Source organism: Streptopelia decaocto, assembly GCF_964273445.1.
Source record: "Streptopelia decaocto genome assembly, chromosome: 5".
Taxonomy (NCBI): Eukaryota; Metazoa; Chordata; class Aves; order Columbiformes; family Columbidae; genus Streptopelia; species Streptopelia decaocto.
Genome location: NC_138659.1, coordinates 49,505,177 through 49,524,611, shown reverse-complemented (window position 1 = coordinate 49,524,611; position 19,435 = coordinate 49,505,177). Strand labels below are relative to the sequence as shown.

General features: G+C 36.4%; 1 protein-coding gene across 5 annotated transcripts in view; it reads left to right on the top strand.

Annotated features, from left to right (window-relative positions):
* The window catches only part of ADK (adenosine kinase), a 292,950-nt gene that overhangs the window by 206,072 nt on the left and 67,443 nt on the right, over positions 1-19,435 (top strand). For all 5 annotated transcript variants that reach the window (XM_082053036.1, XM_082053033.1, XM_082053035.1 and 2 more), the window contains one exon: positions 5,200-5,370. In XM_082053036.1, coding sequence (XP_081909162.1) covers positions 5,200-5,370 — 171 coding nt within the window. The remainder of the gene's footprint in view (positions 1-5,199; positions 5,371-19,435) is intronic.

The window sequence follows — 19,435 nt, the reverse complement described above, 5'->3', positions numbered from 1 at the left end:
TTAACAAATCATTTCAAGCAGGAACAGGTTGCAAGTATGAATGCTCAAAACTCAGAGGAAGAGGTAGGGGGTCAGTAAGTCTGCTAACTTGACAGTGTTGCACACTGCAAGTATTGTATTCACATACTTCAGCATTAAAGATAGTTTAAAAATTGTTCCCTGGTCTTTTAAACTCACATAAGTACTAAGACAGATTAAAGCTTTTGCTTCAGTGTTCCAAGGAGATTCCTTTGGGTTCCTGTTCTGAAGGAAGGTGATTTCATTGCCTTGGCTCACAGGGCATGGTCTGCACCCAATTTGTGCTCTGTGCAGTTCAGAGGCTACAAGACAAAAGTCCTTCAGTCTTTTCTGGTTGTAAGGGCACCTGGAAGCCTTGTGCAGGTTCTTCTGTTTGGCGCAGTTACCTAGCCGTTCGTTCTCCATCCCAGGAATTTCCATGTGTTGTAGCTCCACTCTTTCCAAGCCCTGATATTTGTGTGTGACTGCCGCTGATGAGGCTGATGGCAGCGCACAGCTGAGGGAAGCCTCTTCTGCCCAAGTGTGTGGCTTGAAGTTCTCTTTGGGTACAGAGTACAAGAAACCTCACCAGATCCAAAAGCTCTGACTTGGTTATATTTGTTGTTTAACAGAGCAAGTTCTTTGGGCACGTTAGCAATCTCACTCTTTTACTGGAACTGCCAGCATACTTGAAGTTAGATGATTTCTGCAGAGCTTTACTGAACCACAGTATTTATCAGGACTGTCACTATGTAACTGTCAAACTTTCTATGTGCCTGAAAAATTCCACCCTTTAGATGGATGACAGTGTGATGTCATCATAATTGCATTTTTATGTAAATGCTTGCCATAAAATGATTTTGGATTAAATGATGTGTTCCTTTAATGTTGGCAGAATATGATTTGTCTTAAATGGCGGCAGACTGTTGTATCTGTGTTTCTGAAAGTTAAATATTTTTACTCACACTTGCAATTTATTTATTTTACATTGTTACCAAATGGCATTTCAAAATGACCTCAGAATACCATGGTACTAAATCCTGTCACTCATATGATAAAGTTATTTTCATATAACCCACTCTGCAAACAGGAGTGTCAAGGAGAGAAGAAGAGCTAGAAAGCAGAGGGCAAATGCATTTTAGTGGGTAGTAGGTTTGAAAATCCTAATTTTTGTTTTCTCTGTATGTTCTTCTACAAACATTGCTTCTGTGCTATTAAACAATAATAAGCCTGAAATTGCAAAGCTGGTTTTTGTAATCTCAGCCTGGATTTGTCTAAATGTGCACTAAGTCACAGATATCAGTTTTGGCTTTAAGAAAATACTCACTGGCTTTAAAAATAAAAACACCTTGATCTTCATTGTGCAAACATTCCATGTATGTAATCCAGACAAATTCAGTGTGAACACATTATTTCATGTGAACAAATTATGACAAGACCTCTCAGTTTGGACAAGACACCTTATACAGAATTACCTTCGCTAATAAAGGCAGAGTTTTTCTGGCTTCGTGAGGTCCTTCAGCATTCTGATTCTGTGCTGCTGACAGTTCTGACATCCTCATTTTCTGCCCTCATATCTGTTACTGTTAGTGCTCTATGAGCTTAGTGTAGGTCAGAAGAAGCCTTTTGGGTTCTATGTGTGATGAAAATTAGAGAGATGACTTGCAGAGACGAAGTGCTTGTATGTGAACCCACCAAATCCTTCCAGTAGTGCTCTAGTGTCTATTAAAAAAAAAGTGAATGTAAAAAAGACAATCCTATATTCACAGTGCCCTGGCATATTTTAAAGGGTGCATCAAAGAATTCCTGAATATTGTAAAAGTGAGATTAATATGATATTCTCTCTTGACTTTGTCTAGTCCTGTCATGTGCATCTTAATATTGAATTTTAAAAGCTTTTGTTACAAACATACTCTGTATCTCCCATAGCTGTGTGTCTGCAATACACAAATGGCTTTCTCTTATTTCTCCCTTTTTGTTTCTCCCACGATGAAAATGTTTTTCTCCACCAAAGAACTGTATTTAAACAGAAAGACTGCTTACAGTGAATAAGAAAAGTATTGTCATGTTTTGTGTGCATATATGTACAAACATGCATATAAATAATTCAGTCTATCATCCTGTTTTCTTGGTGTATGTGTCAGTTCAGCCTTGCTCTCTGGCTTGTGGTACAGCGCTACCTTCCTCCTGGCATTGAAAATAGGCTCATTATATTTTGAACAGCAGAAAATAGTGGCACATCATGAAGCAGTAGCATCTGGTATACTTAGTCTCAGTGGGTACACACCGAAGTAATACTGCATGTTGCTAGTATGTCTGATAGCATGTGATGTTTACTGGGTTTACTGGGTTTTCTTGGTTTAATATTGCTGCTTTTCACTTTCTTTGACTGCACTGTCCAGTTATGTGTATGTACAACATTCTTTCACAAAAAGAGATACATATACAGTAATTTCATTTCATTTCATATGCAACATAAGTTTCCAAGGCTATTGGAATTTTTGTATGTTAACTGTCTCATGCTTTGATTACAGATATTTTCCTCATAGTTGTTTTAAGGTACCTTTGGGTTTTGAGGGTAAGAATGTTCCCAAAACTCTCAGAAGTAGGCTGAAGTGTGTAGGTGGATATAGAATATCTTCTGAAGGACCTCTTTTAGCCTTCTAATTAGTGGGAACAGAACTTCTTACTGGTGAGATATGAAGTCTTTTATACCAGCGATACCAAGATACACTTATTCTCTCACTGAAAGCTGATGTTGGCTAACTGTTGTTAGAGTGGGAAGGAGTAGTTGACTCAGGCATTCCTTCATGTACATCAGTCTGGACCAAAAGCCGAGGCGGCTGCAAGAGCATGTGGGCTGTGGTTCTAAGGAAGCCGCGGAGTGACTTTGTTGTGAATCCCAGTGAAACATAAGAAAACATGTTTGTTTTAGTGGAGTTCATTCCTGTACAAAATTGTGGCATGCTGCAATAGCGTGGTCTGTGGCTTATCTAGTTGTAATTTAAACTTAGGAAGCTGGGTTCCTGTAAATATATTTGCCATAGCTGTAATTGGAATTCCACTAAAACTACAGACAAACTCAATTTAATATTTAAGGAGTGGGGTACTGCTTAGGTTTCTTTAAACCCAGATCCATTCAGCTCAGATTTTATACATTTCCTTCCTACTTTGTTAATTCCATTGTGTGAATTGTACTTCTACAACGTTTTTTTTTTTACTGCTGCAACTTTTTTTACAAATAAATGTTATAGTTGGCAAAGTTTTAACAAGACTTACCATGCACACAACTCAATTTCTAGATGTTTTAATGTCAAATAGTTATTGAAATAAAAATATAGCAAACTCTTGGAAGAATGGAATTAAATGGCAGCAGTGATTTTTAGGAAACCCAGCAGACAGAACTGTGGCTTCTGAGAGTTCCTGGCCTTTACTTCACAGGATCAGAAAAGCAAGCTCTCCTATCTGTATCTCAGTACTTTTACGTTGCCTTTCCAAGGAAAAGGGAGTTGGATGCAGGCCTGAGTTAGATCTCATGGGGATAGTGTTCTGTATTTTAAATTACAATCAGATGTCTTTTAGTTCAGATGAAGTTTTCAGCCTAAAATTGGTAAGAAGCCTAATTATTTGACCAGGTTACCATTTACGTACACCACTGTATAGTGATCTGTGATTTATCCAGAGCTGGCAACATGTTAGCCTTGAAAGGTTTTTATTTTTTTGTTTAGAACAGATATTAAAAAATCCAACTCTGTTCATTAAATGAAAAACTAAAAGATGGTAGAGATTGCTATGGAGACAAGATGTTATACAAACTGTTCATTTTAATTCTTCAGATTCTAAAAATAGCAAAGAAACCTGGATGTTTACAGGCTTCCAGTTGTTCAAGGTACTGAAGCATTCTTGTGCCCTTTGGACTTTTATTGTCATGTGGTGAATTGTGCCCAGATTAAATCAAGCATGTATTTGTTAGACTGGAGAGCATGGAGTAAGGAGAAATAAATAGAAAGACTTTCTAAGTAGTCTTTCATCTGTAGACTCTTCATTATAGTCTTTTTTCCAGTAAGTGGAATGTCTATGATCTGATAGCTGAAGTAAGCAGGATAAAAATACAGATATTCTGTGATCTGAAGACATAATAATATGGATAAAAACAGGAAAATAAGACTTTTTCACTGTTATACCTTCTAGAGTATAACAGTGATGTTACAGACAGGACTGAGATGGTGTTTGATTTATCAGATCCCTCTCAAAGTTGTTTGTTACTGTGCCTTAGACATTATCTCTGGCCTTAAATTTAACACTTGCTGCTCTTACTTGAAAATCACTGCTATTCATTGAATTTTGAGAACAGTTAGTGAAATTACTTCTAGGATTATAAATATGAAACATACAAAATTTGATTAATTAGTGTAAAGACTAAGCCTTTCTCTAATTAGTAGATTAATGAAGCTGTTGGGGATCTTTACGTAACTCCCGGAAGTTGTGCAGATAAGGTAACCATCTGCAATGCTAAATTCAAAATGGCAGCCTTGACTTGTTCTTCACACAGGTTGAAACTGGCATTCACAACTCAGTAGACAAATAGTAATTTCTGGTTGAGTTCTGTTTGTTCTGTTTCACAATTGATACTTACTGGAATGTTCATACTTAAAATAAAGAGCAATACTTTTGGGAGGTGGGTAAGTAAAATGCATGTGCAGAAATGTGAAAACCCCTAGGTTTTTCCCGCAAAACAATAACAGCTACTATAATGACAGCATACTCACCATATTTGTTATAAACAAGGTAATAATTTTTCAGGCAAGGGATTTCATTAATCTCCTAGCTGTGTATAGAGCCATCGTACCAGACTTCAGAATTAGGCAGCACAGTCTGACTGACACTATTGCTGGAAAGTGGTGTTTAGAATTATATCACCTTTTAAAATATGAACATTAGTCTTAGCTGCCATGGGAAAGCATACTAAATGGAATACAGCGGTAGAGGATTATGTTTAATTTTGGAGGGCTGTGATTCTAGGCATGTGCAGATTCTTTGTCACCTCCATAATACTGTAATGGAAAGGTGGTATTTTCTGGAAGTTGTTATCTGTGTACATGTATGACGAAGATGGGTTGGGGGAGACCTAGAAGCAGCATACTTCATGTGGTTCCTAACATGAAATTAGTAACATGCATTGATTTGTTTGGATGCTTGCAGGGATTCTTCCTGACGGTGTCACCAGAAGCAGTATTAAAAGTGGCTGCTCAAGCTTCTGCAAACAACAAGATCTTCAGCTTGAATCTTTCTGCACCATTTATTAGCCAGTTCTACAAAGAGCCTATGATGAAAGTCATGCCTTATGTCGATGTCCTTTTTGGAAATGAGACGGTGAGTCTTGTGAAAGTAATTGAAGTATTCATGCCACTTGCATCTAGCTGTTTGTGTCCAGCACATTGGTTGCTTTGTAGTAACTGTCCATGTACATGATGTGCTCACCCAGAAATTAACTCTCTGCTGGGAGAAAACATATGAAGGGCTCCTGCAGAGCTGCTGAGGTTCCGTAACTTGTTTCTATACCCATACTGGTGCTATTAATAGCGTTTTCTGTAATGAAGATGATTTCTTGGGTAGAAGTGGGAGGAGAAAACTAAGAAACGGTTAACTGGTTTAGAAGGCTCTCATTAATTTTATGGTAGCTGGACTGGCAGTCCATCTAAGGAAAGCTTATCTTTGCTATGCAACAGCTGGCAAACAGATTGCATGAAGTTCTGCCTGCAAGTCCATGGTAGTAGACCATATGAGTTCAGATTTCCCTCATTGTAGCGCTATCACTTTTGATTATTTTTTTTCTATTTCAGAAAGTGTTCTTAGATATTTATTAGTTTGCTCAGCCAAAAAAGGTTTAAAAAAACCTTGGAGAATGTGACACACCTAAATGAAGTGTGGGTTTGTCTCTCAAGGTAACTACATTAATACAGGAAAATTACAGAAAAGCAGCTTATTCCTGTCAGTGTTTATTCCTGACTGTGATACAGGGACTTGCATCAACACAAGTCAGTTTTTACAGTGTTGTCCACATGTCCATATTAGGGGCTAGTATTGTTACAGATATAGGACTTTAAAATAAATAAAGAAAATTGCTGTGTTTTTGATGCAGTAGGATAAGGAAAACCTTTTTAGCTATAGTTAACAATGCAGAAGTATTTTCCTGACATTTTGCTGCTACTGCCAACCGTTACCTTTATTCTGTCTTCCACAATACATTCCTCACAAAGATGCTACTGAATATTTTGTTTTAATAGCAGTATAATCTCAGCAAAAAAAATCTTTTCAGATTTCACAAAGTAAGTAATACCAAGTCTAGTCAGTGTTTGAATGGGAGAGCTTCATAGATACTTCTGGAATTAAACCTTGCTGGTCTTTTATATAAAATACTGCCTCATTGACCTATTAGGAGACTTCTCACATCACAGTGGTTCGTTAGGTGCTGTTGTTCAGACAACAAAACATCAGTTGTTACATTTTGTTTATTTGCACACATTATAAGCAGTAGTCTGCTGTACTGATGACATTCCAATTTTAGAAATTATATTCAGACTACCATAATTTCCCCTTCCATTTCAGTTTGCTATGGCATTATTCACCTGCTGTCATAAAATATTGTGTAAGACTGTTAAAAGACTCGATGCATTTTCTGTGTGCAATTTCTGAAGTATTTTGATGTCTTACAGGGTAAAAGATGCTATTTAAATATAAGTGATCACCCTTCAGCGTGGCAGTACTATATATATACCTCAGAGTACCAGCCTCTTATGCTTTGTTACTTATGCTAATTCATTGAAACCCTGGTCGTTTTTTGCTCTCCACTGTCTGCTATATAAGCTGGTCATTACTGCTTTTGAGTTGTTAAAATACTATTTGCATGGTTTATTCTCTTGTCTTTCTGTGTGACTTGAAATCATGCTCTTGGCATGCTGTACTTCTAGTTTCTGGTAGCTGCTGTATCCTATGATTGTCGGTATTTCTGCACTCTGCATATGGTTTGTGGTAAAGAGAAGTTGCAAAACTCCAGAACCGCTCATTCTGACATATTCAGCATTCTAGTAACTTCCTTCGTTGTTGGTTTGTTTTGGCTTTTTCTCCTCCTGTATTAATTTCATCTACAAGTACATTCCTGATGTTTTTGTGTTTATGTATGCCTTGATGGGCAATGAACCACTTCAACTTACCAACACCAAATTTTTGCCCATTTACTGTGATTTGCTTTTGCTTTTTGCTGTGTTTTCCATCAGTTTTGCTAGTGAGATATTGACAGTTTTTAAGTTAACATATAAGAAAGGCATACTAAGTGGTGTGGTTGTTATTTATTAGTTCAAACAATACTCTCAGATATGATTTTTGTTCTTCCCTATATTTATCTTCACATTACAGACCAATACAATTTTATTTTTAAGCACGGAGCTGTTTATTTTTTGAATAATACAAAAACATCCAAGAGCAGCGAAATTCCAAATTACTGCCATTCCTAAACTAAAAACAATTGGCAAAGTGATTTTAGATTACATATTCTACTTAAAAATTTACATCTGAAAGGAGATTAGTTATTTCAAGTTTCAGCCAGATGGCAAGTAAAATGGGCAAGTTATAAACCCCTCAGAATAAATGTTCTAGTTTAGAATGTAAAAGCCAGCATGCTCTTAACTGCAGTGGAGACACTGAATGCTGTGATAACGACTTAGTACATGTGTCAGTTTCAGCATTAGCCCACTGACCACTCATGTTTTGATCAATTGTTTAAATCCCTTTTATAGCTAGCCAAACATCTTGTCTTGGATTTTTGATGCTTATTAACTGTACTTTATATAATAAATTTAGTACAGAACATTCAGAATAGGAATAATTATATGTTCATTGTTGCTAACCAATTAGGGCCATTCTGCAGTCATTATCTAGCAATACATGACTGGAGAACTTGATTATTGTCATTGCTTTTAATTTTTATTAAATTAAGGGGGTTTTTAATAGTGTCATTTTGCAAATGGTTCTTAGCAATAATACCTTCCAAGATACCGTAATCACTGGATAATTAACCTGCCAGGATTAAGCACACTCTACTTTGCCTCAGGATGCTTAACTCTCAAATAAGGTCAATTATCTCCTGATGATAACTGCTTTGTCACAAGTTGCTGCTTAATTTGTCTGTAAAAGCTCACCTTAGAATACATATTTTACAACTCAAAGTAACTTTTAGTAACAGAGTGGTCAAAGGAGTGAAAGCTTTTAAAATTACATCTCTGCACAGAGTTGTGGAATGTTTCCTACACAGCAATTGTACTAGGCAAGTAAAGGAGCCTACATTTGCATATATTTCTTGCCCAGGCCTCTTTCTGCTTTCCCAGTCAGGGCTAAACCTTGATGTCTCTGATATACTTGATCCATCTAAGTCAATAATGGGCACAGGAATCTGAACTCAATTTCTGCTTTCCCCAAAAGATGGGAGTTACAATGGCATCTCCTCAGGGAAGGAACTACTTCTAGAGGGAACAGTCTGTGTATTTTGGCCATGCAGCTGGATAGCAATTTTTTTTCTGTGAAGTCTTCAGAAATCAAGGGGAACTACAAAGCTTTCACATGATTCATCCCTGCATATGGCAGTCTTTCGTGACTCAGAGGAATATTTATTAAGATATGGATGTGGTAAAGATCATCTAGGTTCTCTTCCTATGTGTAGGCAGGACATCACTAAGAAATTTGAAAATTTAGAGGCTTGAGAATTACGGGCATGCTGAGCTCCTCATCTATTGCTTTACAACAAAATCCATAACCAAACAATATAGCTTGCGGTATACAGTGTACAGCAATCAGTAAAAGTTGAGGAGTTTATGTAAAAGAGAAATTGTGGCTTTTTCAAAAGCACAAATATAATAAAGAAAACTAAGAAAACAATTATTCTTGGAAATCAGATCCTCTTCCTGTCTAGTGTAAAGAGCTGTTAGTTCTAAACATGCAGTCTCTGAACAAATTAATTACAAAATTGTAAACTGAAGTTCTGCAAAGACAGATGCTTCTGCAGGCTCACTGGGAAATGGATGCTGGTGTGACAGCAAACGTGCTGAGAAGAAAGAAGGTTGCATGCAAGACTTACATGTTTTAAAAAGCAATGACAACTTTAGTGGTGGTTCTGGAGTTATGAATCCTTTAAAAAGATAGGTGTCTTTGTATGCAGTAAGATCTTGAATGGGTCTTATTATCATTTCATCTTACAATTATCACACAATAGTACGTTGTGCCTCCTTAATTTAAAAATATTTTCAAGTGAGGTATCAAATACTAACAGAAACATATCTACAAATATATGTGGTTTAAACACAGCCTTTAAGAACCTTTGTAAGGCTTTATAAAGGCAGGTCTCTTTAATGATGTGGAAAAATCTCTTTAATGACAAGGAAAAACAATAAATCTAAAACTGATAACAGTGGTTAACACGCTCCTCATTTTGAACTTGCAGCCAGTCTGTAGTTTTGTGCTTATTTTAACCAGGGGAGTGAATGGAAATGCTGCTAAGTTTTCTGGCATAAAACTGTGTTCAGCACACCAGGATTTACACCTAAATGATAGTTTCCAAACAAATTGGTCTATTCCCTTTCTGTAACGTATAAGCATTTTGTAAACAACTTTCACTCCACATAGCTTGATATGCTACATTAAGATATGACAGTGTGGACAACCTTTGGTCCCACCTGCAAATTTTCTCTGCTGGATTATCACCTGGGAGCAGATTGATACCTGCAGGCTTAGGAACCTGCCCACAGCTCACTAGAATCTTGAATGAGACATAATCACTTTTGTAAGATAAATGAGCTTCATGGTGATTCTTTTTAAACTAGTGTGCATTCATAACAGCATAACTGAATTATCTGAATTTACACCAGTGTAATTGCTGTTGTTTATATCCCTGGCAGATAGTTTTCCACACTACCTAAATGTCCTTTCACACTGGTGAATCGTCTGTTTCTGAAGAAACTATTAAAAGGCAGGAGACAGGAGAAAATCAAGTGGCAGATGTAATAGAGTGTGTGGAGGAAGGGAAATACAGTTTGATTTTCCATAAATAATGGGAGGGAGACAAACATTTCAGTCTGTTCTTTTGTATCAGATGGGGCCAAGAAGTAAGGAACATAGCAAAGGATGGCTTGTCATGCCATAAATATCACCAAATTGTTGTTTCTGTTTGAAGTATTTTCAAGTAAGCATTTAAAATTATTTTTCGAATGTTTGAAATTAATAGTAGAACACAAATATTAGACCATATTTGAAAACTAGTAGCTTGAAGAGGCTCATTTTACTGTACTCCTAACTTGCATGTATGCTATGGAAAGAGCCCTTAAGAGATCTTGCTTCTTTCTTTTTAGCTTACTGGAACTGGTTCATATTGAGGAGTTATTTTCTGTCAGTGGTTGGTTGCAAGCTATCTTCCTTATGAATTCAACCTTTACTTTCAGCTTCTACATCTTTATTCATTTTTAATTACATTTTCAGAAACATTAATCAATTTAAATGGAATTAAGCTGGGTGTCAGTGTTTTGCATTTCAATTTATATGCCAGTATTTTCCTTTTCATGCTTTCAGAAGTTCTCAGAAACTTGCCCCACAGGTGAGGGTAATCATCTTCATTTCATAGACTGAGTGAGAGACTGAGGTTTGCACAGTCCCCTACAGGGAGTCTGTGGTTAAGTTAAAAAATTGTAGTCAGATATTCTGACCCAGTTTATTAAATACACATGGGAAAAAATTTTGTAAGGAGACATCTCATCTTCTATTTTAACAGGTAGAGGTTTTTAAGGTCAGCTGCTGGTGCTGTTTGCTTTTCAAAACTGCAGTAAACAGATAGCAATGTCTTTTTATGAATCCTACATTTAAGATTGCTGCATAGTCTTTGGAGGGAGCCTGGGAATTAAAAACTGTAATTTTGAATGCAGGAAAAATAAATATTATTTTTCTTCAATGCCTTTGTAGAATTTTGACACTTACCGCGTGGTGCAGGTATTGTGTTTTCAGTTATAGGAAAGCTATGGCATTATATATTGCTGCTTAATTCAGAGAATTAGCTTTCTCAGTATTGGAATATTTAATAAATTGTGGCCAACTGAAAAATGAGAGGGTCTCTAGCACAAGCAGGTCTATAATGTCAATGGCATGTTGTAAAGATGTGCTGTGGGAAGATGCTGAAACAGCCTGAGGCTATTTCAGCTGCAGACACTGAATCCGCTTCTCCCTCTCTTATTTTTTTTGCCTCCCTTGTGAACTGCAGTGGCTTTCGAAGATGAAATGCTTTAAAATAATTTCCCAGCCTTGCAGCCGTCTTTGATAAAAGCCCTGTTATCTGAAATGATATGAATCACTGTGGAGTTAATCATACCTTATACAACAACATATTTTGTTGTGATTCATTCTGTTTCAATTAATCATGTTATTTATCTACATTGTCTCAGCTGTTGCACTGAAATTCATGAGTAATAAGCAAGTAATTATTTTAGTGTAGTTTACCTAGTACATTATGAATGAAAGCAAAATTGAAAGCCAAGTATTTAAATTGATATTTAGTGCTGCTTTCAGCTAAATGTCTAGCTATTTAAGCAATTTAGGAATCCTGTCTCAAAAATGGCTTTCTTCTTTCCTGTTATGGAAAACAAGCAGGTATTTAGAAGAGCAGCATATACTTTACAACAGGCTTCACTTCTTAAAAGTAAAAGTATTTTCTGGTAGCCTCTCAGAATGCTTAGGGATATTTATCCTTCCTTATGCTATACAAGGTTGAGATACTTTTAAGATTGCAAAGACTAGTTAGAATGCAGTACAAAACAGAACATGTCCTGTAAGGAAGGAAGGCAGATTTCACTGTATTTCAGCAGCTTGTGTTTTACTGACAATGATTGATAACCCTTTTCACTTTGTAGCACTTCCCAGAGCGTCTCCTAACACTTCATAAACATTAAAGCTCAGAATAAACCAATAAGGTGGGTGTGTAGTCTTGTCTCTGTTTTACAGGTGGACAGCTGAGAGGTTATTTGCCCAAGGTCATATAGCGAGACAGCCAGGAGCAAGCAAAATGGAGTTCTAGATTTTTTCTTCAGTTAGCATCCTGAAATGTTGTCAGCTGCTGGATACATTCAGGACAAAACTCACCTGACTGGAGGGAAAGACGTGCAGAATTTGGCTTTCAGTTTTCAGTGTAATATAATATATGTCTCTGAAAGCCTTTCGAAGGTGAACTGCATGCGCATTTTCAATAATCAGTACTGGGGCAAAAGCATGATAATATGTAATATAAAAGCTGGAAAAATAAGTATGAATAAAATTTAGTTACATACATACATACGTTACTCCCTGTGGGGCATATGTAGCCAGTTTCTGATTCCAAGCATTGTTAGATCATGTGAAAGCCTTTCATGCCAATATACACTGAGGGTTCTCCCCCTATTACAGCCTTTACAGTGAACTCTAAGGTTGCAGTTCCATGTTGTCCCCATGGATAACACCTAAATCATAATCACCTGCCCTTATCACGTAGTCTCATCTATCCCTTTTAGTCTGATTTAGCGATTTTATATCCATAGCAAGAGTAACTTCTGTGGGGTAGGTTACTGTTGAATCACAGAGCCAGTCTAGCTTTCCCAGGCAACAAGATCACTGGATCTGACTAGATGAGAGGGTCATACTTGGTGGTACAGAGGACTTAGAAAGCCTGATGACCTCTCTGTTTCATCTGATTTAATCAGTCTATATCTTTGGGCCCTCCCAAGCAATATAGCAAAGGAACACAGTTAGGGACATTGTCTGACTTAAAGATTTTCTTTCCCTAGTACAGTATTTACAGCAATATCCTTTCAAATCCTGACTAGAGCTGTATAACGTATTTTTGTCTGCAGGTTTTTAGTTGAATGTTATTATGCATGGAAGAGTTCAGGTATTAGCTGTAAAGTTCTTGGACAGAGGTTTTTATATTAAAGAGCTTGTATTTACCTAAGGAATATTTATTGGTGCTTCCTGTGTTTATAAATTTGATTCTGAACAAAGGGTATTTGGAAGAGAAGAAAGGGAAGGATAGTCAAGGAGCCAGTAGCAAGTCCACAATGTTGTTCAAAAGCCTGTGATCATGTGTTGTAGCTGGGTCTGGAGGCTGCTCTTAAACTAAATTGCTCTGAACTAAATTTTTCAAGAAAGTATGCAATATGACATAATGAATGCAGAGACTAAAAGTACGTGTGTTTTTCAGTCTGTATGATTGCAAATGTTTCAGTAATGATTTTAACACCGAAGCCACTTAAGAAATACGTTCAAAATGCAAACACGTAGTTGTGCAAAAGTAAGTTGAAACTGCCTTAGAACAGCTTTTAGTATTTGTTTGTAAAACTGTTTTATAAGGAAGTAATCTTGAAAAAGTGGTTTGGAGATTTTGGAATAGAATTGACAGTATCTTTATTATGTTAACATATTTTTCTGTACTATTACATAACACAAATTTTTCAAAAGTGCAGTTTCAACCTTATTTCTTATGTTTATCAACACCTTCCTTCACCCTGCTTATATAGCTCAAATAATACTTTTATTCCATCGAGAGAGCTTCACATCTGATTACAAATCTATTAAGTAGTTTTATTTTTCTGACTTTCTTCAACACAGAAGGTTAAAACCATGCACTTGAACCCTCTCTTCTTTCCAGGTAATTATATAATCGTCTGTCACTGGGATTCCTACTGTTTGTAGATTTTATAAGAATAAATGTAACCCACTGATGTTTCATTAAGATTACTGAAAAAGTGCTATGTATAATTTAAAAACTCAAAAAGATTTTTCCATCATGCATTGACATATACATTGACGGTATTTAGAAATTACTTCTGCTCAAGTGTTATTGATTAACATCTGTATTTTAATTTTTTAATTAGAATTTAGAGTTAAGACATTAGAATTGATAGTACTCAGCATTTTTATCGATTAAATTTACTAATTATACAATTAAAAAATAATTTGTTTCTCCTATAAATGGCATTAAAAGGAAAGCTAAATGTGCACTCCTATTATGAAGTATATACAATGGGTCATAAATATATGTAAGGGTTGCAAAAATATTTTATTAATTTCTAAATATTTTTTCAAAGAGTTGTCAAAAAGTTAGGGAAGGAGCTTTGAAAAGGAGTAGGAAAAATATAGTTGCAGTGTACCTAAAATACATTAAAGATAAGTAAAAGCACCCATGGTTTTCCCAAAGATATTAACAGATCTCTAAAACCTTGCCTTGTTTATAAATGTAAGCCACCCCATTTACAACGGCCTTTGGGTGATAATTTTGCGGTCACATGAAAGAGTCTTTTTAAGATAAATTTTTAGGATTTGTTGCTCACATTCTGACTTACAATACCGTTTGTTTAAATATTGACCTCCCAGGGAAGCAGTGTGGAGAAGTTGCTGTGCTAGAGGTTTTTGTTCTAAGTTAAGGCAATTCATCTCTCCTAGTCGTTACACTTCTTTTTTCTTTATTCTTCACAGATATGATCTACTAAACCTTTACTTTATTATTCTAAAAGTACTACAAACACATGCGTGATAAGTAACAATGTCAAAAACTTGCTCATTAAGTCCTCTGATGCTCATTTGTACCCTTATATTCCATGTCAAAACCAGCAACATCTGCAGTCACATTAGGGAAACACACATGTATTGAGTCAGTTTGCTTTCCATACTAAAGTATTTTCCAGGTGAAGGAGCTTCTCTCTAAAAGCACGGGTGTCAAACTCATCTTCAGCAGGGGCCACACAAGCCTCACGATTGCCTTCAAGGGGCCAAATGTAATTTTAGTACTCCACAAGGCTGATGTGGCCCCCATTGAAAATGGGTTTGATACCCCTGCTCTAAAGGGAAGAATTGAAGCAGCCTAATGGCTGGCCTGGTAGAAATTTTGAAACATGTAAGTCTGTTTCTTGGTCACGTTTCTAGCTGTGTACAGGGTGATCCCTACTCTGAATTTGAAATTCAGCAAACAAGTGTGTTAATCATCCTCAAGTTATTCAGTGGCAGCAGTTTGACAAGCAGAAACTGTCTTCTTCCCAACCGTAGCTAAGGTGAAGGACTTTCCTCAGCACCCTTACAGCGGAAGCAGCCACCAGTATCTGCTTCTTGTCCAGGTCTTAGGACTTGGAGCCAGCTGGTCCTCCCTGCTCCATAGGGCCACAGGCTGGCCTTGTCAAGAAGCAAATAACGTTAGCATTTGAGAAACGCAATTGACAGCAGTGGGAAAGTGGTACACATTCCAGTGGAAGACTCTTAGGATCCCCAACTGGCCTTAGTGATACTTTTCAAGCTCTCCTGCTGTTATCAAGGTACAGCCCTGTTAGTTCAATAGGCTATTTGAGGGTGTCCCAAAAATTTCTGGAGTTAGGAGTTTTATTATCAATTTTTCTGATGATGAAGATTGATGGATCGTGATTCAGGGGAAACTCATTGTTTTTATTGAGAAATTATGCTTCTTCATTTTGATATTATTGTTCTTTGAGTCTAAGCCAGCCTGCAGGTGCCATTCAACAGCATGCTTATTTCTCGTTTGCTGTGGCTGTCATTCTGAGGGATACTATTTTTTAAATTCTGAGACGCCAAGCTATTAGCAATATCTCTGATTTCTGGCAGGTGAAAGACCTCACAGAATTAGGTCGTCTTCAGGATGTCTTTTAACAAAGTGTCTTTCTAGTGTGGAATTCCTCTGAGAGACCAGGGCATTTTTATCTTCCCTAGTCAGGCCGTTGACCTCTCCAGATTGCGTGACATTCTTTCTTTTTTAAAAGAATTTTAATGAGCATTTTTATGAGAAATGAAGTTGTAGCCATAAATTGTGTTGTTGAGGTAGTTCTGATTGCTCTGAAAGGAAGGCCTTCCTCCAACTGGAAAATATCTGAAATTTCATGGAATTGTAGTTATCTTTCACCATAGGTTCACCTGAAGTTTTTTCTTAACTGTTTTTGAAACACGTATGACCTATGTGGATGGCCAGTCAGATAGTCTTAACACACACAATATTTAATATGTATGTCATTTTGGAGCAGCTATGATTAATGTGTCTTTTTCCCCTTGTCTGAATTTCTACTAGACCAGTAGATACATCTGTGAGTGGTCTTGGACGTGTACCAGTTTCAGATAAATGGAGCAGTCAATTTAAATTCTGCACATATAGTTGCCAAACACTATGCATTTGATTTGAACATCAAAGTAAATGCCAAATTTGGATGAAGCTGCATCTTGGTATACGCAAATTACGATAATGAGTCAAGCTACTGAATCTAACTGCTCAAAAAGAACACTCATCATCTGGAACCGAATTAATTTCTTCTAGAATCTAAACTGCTGAAAAGAACTGAAGTACATGGTCTTACGCTGCCCAATCATTGCCCATCTCTGAACTTGCATTGTCCAGAAGGTGTGTGGACACACGTATGAGTATTCTAAAGCGTAGCACTGGTGGGAGGTGGACCCATTATTTAGATTATACCATGGAAACCGTAAGTTTCAAGATTCCATATTAACTCTACTTCCAGATGAGTTACTTTCATATTTCAAACACAAGCTTTGTGTCCCAGGATAAGTGGTGCATGTATATATTTCAGGTAGAGCAAACTAAAAACAATATCAAAGTGTTTAGTGTGTTAACGTCATCTTTAGCTATGTTCTTGGGATAATTGTTAAGCTGGCATGAAAGTGACAACGTAAGTCATCCCGCAGTTATCTTTTCATTTATGGTAGCAGACTTTATTCAAAGCATACCTATTTATTTTGCACCTCTTCCATTAGAGTTGTTTTTGTAGCAAGCTAAATGTCAATTATATCTTTTTAACCAACCTTCACCTCTGCTAATCTTAAATAAGAGTTTCTCTTTCATTTTATTTGGAATTTAAAAGTGTGCTGTATAGAACTCTGCAACAGAAATTAACAGAAGTTGGTTACTTTGGAAGGTGTTTGGACAGATCTAGAGTGAGAGAAGAATGTGTAATAGATAAAAGAGAAATGTTAACACACTGTGAAGATGCTTAATTGAGAAATAAATTATGGAGACCTGCGTTCTTGTGGCTGTTATTGAAGTTAACAATTTTTATAATAGTATCTCATGTAAAGAAACACAAAGCAAATCCATTAATTCTTCTGCTTCAAAATCTATATGTTCAGTGGTACAGTAGCAATTTTAAGTGTTAGGTGGATGAGGAGAATGAGATAATGAGACAATATGGCTATCCACAGTTAGTATCCTTTAACAATTAATTTTCAGGGTACAAATCAACTCTTTAATGAGCGTTTAAAGAAAGCCAGACTGTTTTGTAAACTTTTGGTTTCCTTCAGTTTTCTTTGTAACGATTTTCCAGAGGTGGGTTCTTGGACTAGATAGATTGCTGATCTGATCCACTGTGGCCAGTCCTGTGGTCCTTGAACACAGATAGTTCTTTCAAGAAATGATTAGCCAGATAAATAGAACTCTCTCATTTTACATTTTATACATGTGGAAAATTTTCTAATTATCTTTTTTTTAATTAGAATTTAACAACTGTTTTCAGTGCTGCTGTTTTGTTCGTCTGCTAATAAGACCTCTTGCAATACATCCTTGTTCAGGATAGTGAATAAGAAAAATTATACTTCATGTAGATAAAATTCCCAAGAGTAGATTTTAAATATATCCAACTCAGCCTGGAAACTGTTTGAAATATAACTTATATTGTCTATACTAATCTGTCCAAACCATGTTATTAATTTAAATCAAGATCATAACAAGTTATGATGCTTACCTTTTCATAACATCTCCTTAACTGCTTTTTTTTTTTTATTCTTTATTTCTTGCATTCTGTTTTTCTGGAATCAAACACATCAAACCCAGCAACAGCCTGGGGTGCAAATTTGGTATAACTGTGCAATGTTTTCCTAATTTAATTCCTCATTTTACAAACACTTTTATGGATCTTGCCTGTCTCAGCTATGTGGAGAGTATAACAAGGTCTTCAGTAGTACTTATTACTGAGCATAGTTACTGTTCTCTCTCAACAGAGCCAGCTTCTGTGCTCTGAACTACCAACTAGCCCTTGAAAATCCTTTTCATGTTCCTACTCCCTGCAAATAGGAAATGCCTCCCTAATATCATACTGGCTAGAGACATAAGGCATGTAATGCTCAGGCCTGCATCAGTATCTTTGTTCCATGGATGGCTGTAAATGGAAGACTGACACTATTGTAGAGAGGAGATCCCCAGCTTGCCAGCAAGACACACACAAGTTACTGCCTGCCCTTGAAGGCCTCTGGGATATTAAGCCTTACATACAATTTTACCATTTATCAATAAGCTATTATGGGATAACCTTAGAAGGTTTCTAAAACATTTTCCCCTGTGTCTTGTACAATTTCCTCACTTTACAGACAAAGGCGTATGAAAAATTGTATCAATAAAAATTTTAAATTTTCTAAAACAGTTTTCCTCTGAAACGTGTCATGTACAGAATATATGACGGGTTGGCATGTTAAAATGGTTCTGTGGATCCTTTTCTAAGGCAGTTTGCATTGCTAACTTGCGAACTGACCACTTGAGTAATGTGTCCATCCCAAGGCAGCTTTTCCAGAAAACCATCATGTGTTCTTTTTTCTTGCCTATCTCCTACCATTATTATTACAGCAGTTAACTTTATAGAAGGTGTTCGGAGTACTATACACTGTACAAAACAGAGTAAGAAACATGTCCTGTCCTGAGAAATTTACATTTTAAACAGAGATAACAAACAAAAGACTTGAGAGGAATGACCAGAGAGAGGTGAAATGTCATAACAGTGATCACTTACTTGCTCAGTGCCATTACCAAAAATGTAGCTAAGGTTTTTTGCCCTGTAATCTCATGTATCAATTTTGAAAAGAAATGCAATCCATGGAAAAGAAAAAAATAATGATGGGCTATGCTAAATCTAGATATCTAAGTCCCTTCACTGTAACGTTTTTAGTAATTTTTTTGCTTTTTTTGTTGTTGTTCTCAGTCTTAAATATCATGCAGTATTAAAGCAGTTCATGATCAGTTAAGATTTTAAATATTTAAGAAAGCAGTGTTTAAGATTAACTGTTCTCCATTTACTGACCGTTACTTGGAACCAAAAAAATCTTGTATTTTTGTAAGCATAGTAAGCTACACTGTTTTTCTTTAAACTTTGGGGTATGAATTATATTCCTATAATGACAGCTGCAGGGTGGAATGTTTTAACACACTGGAGTGAGATATATCTTGGACACATTCTTGGTATCTTAAGTTCAACATGCTCCATATGGTGCCACTGAGCCAGTGATTTTGAAGAAAACAGTCAAAGACTGCTGAAACAGCGTAAAACACAAATTAGTCTTTGCTATATAAGTAAAAAAATTCACTGTCAATCTTTTCAGCTTTCTG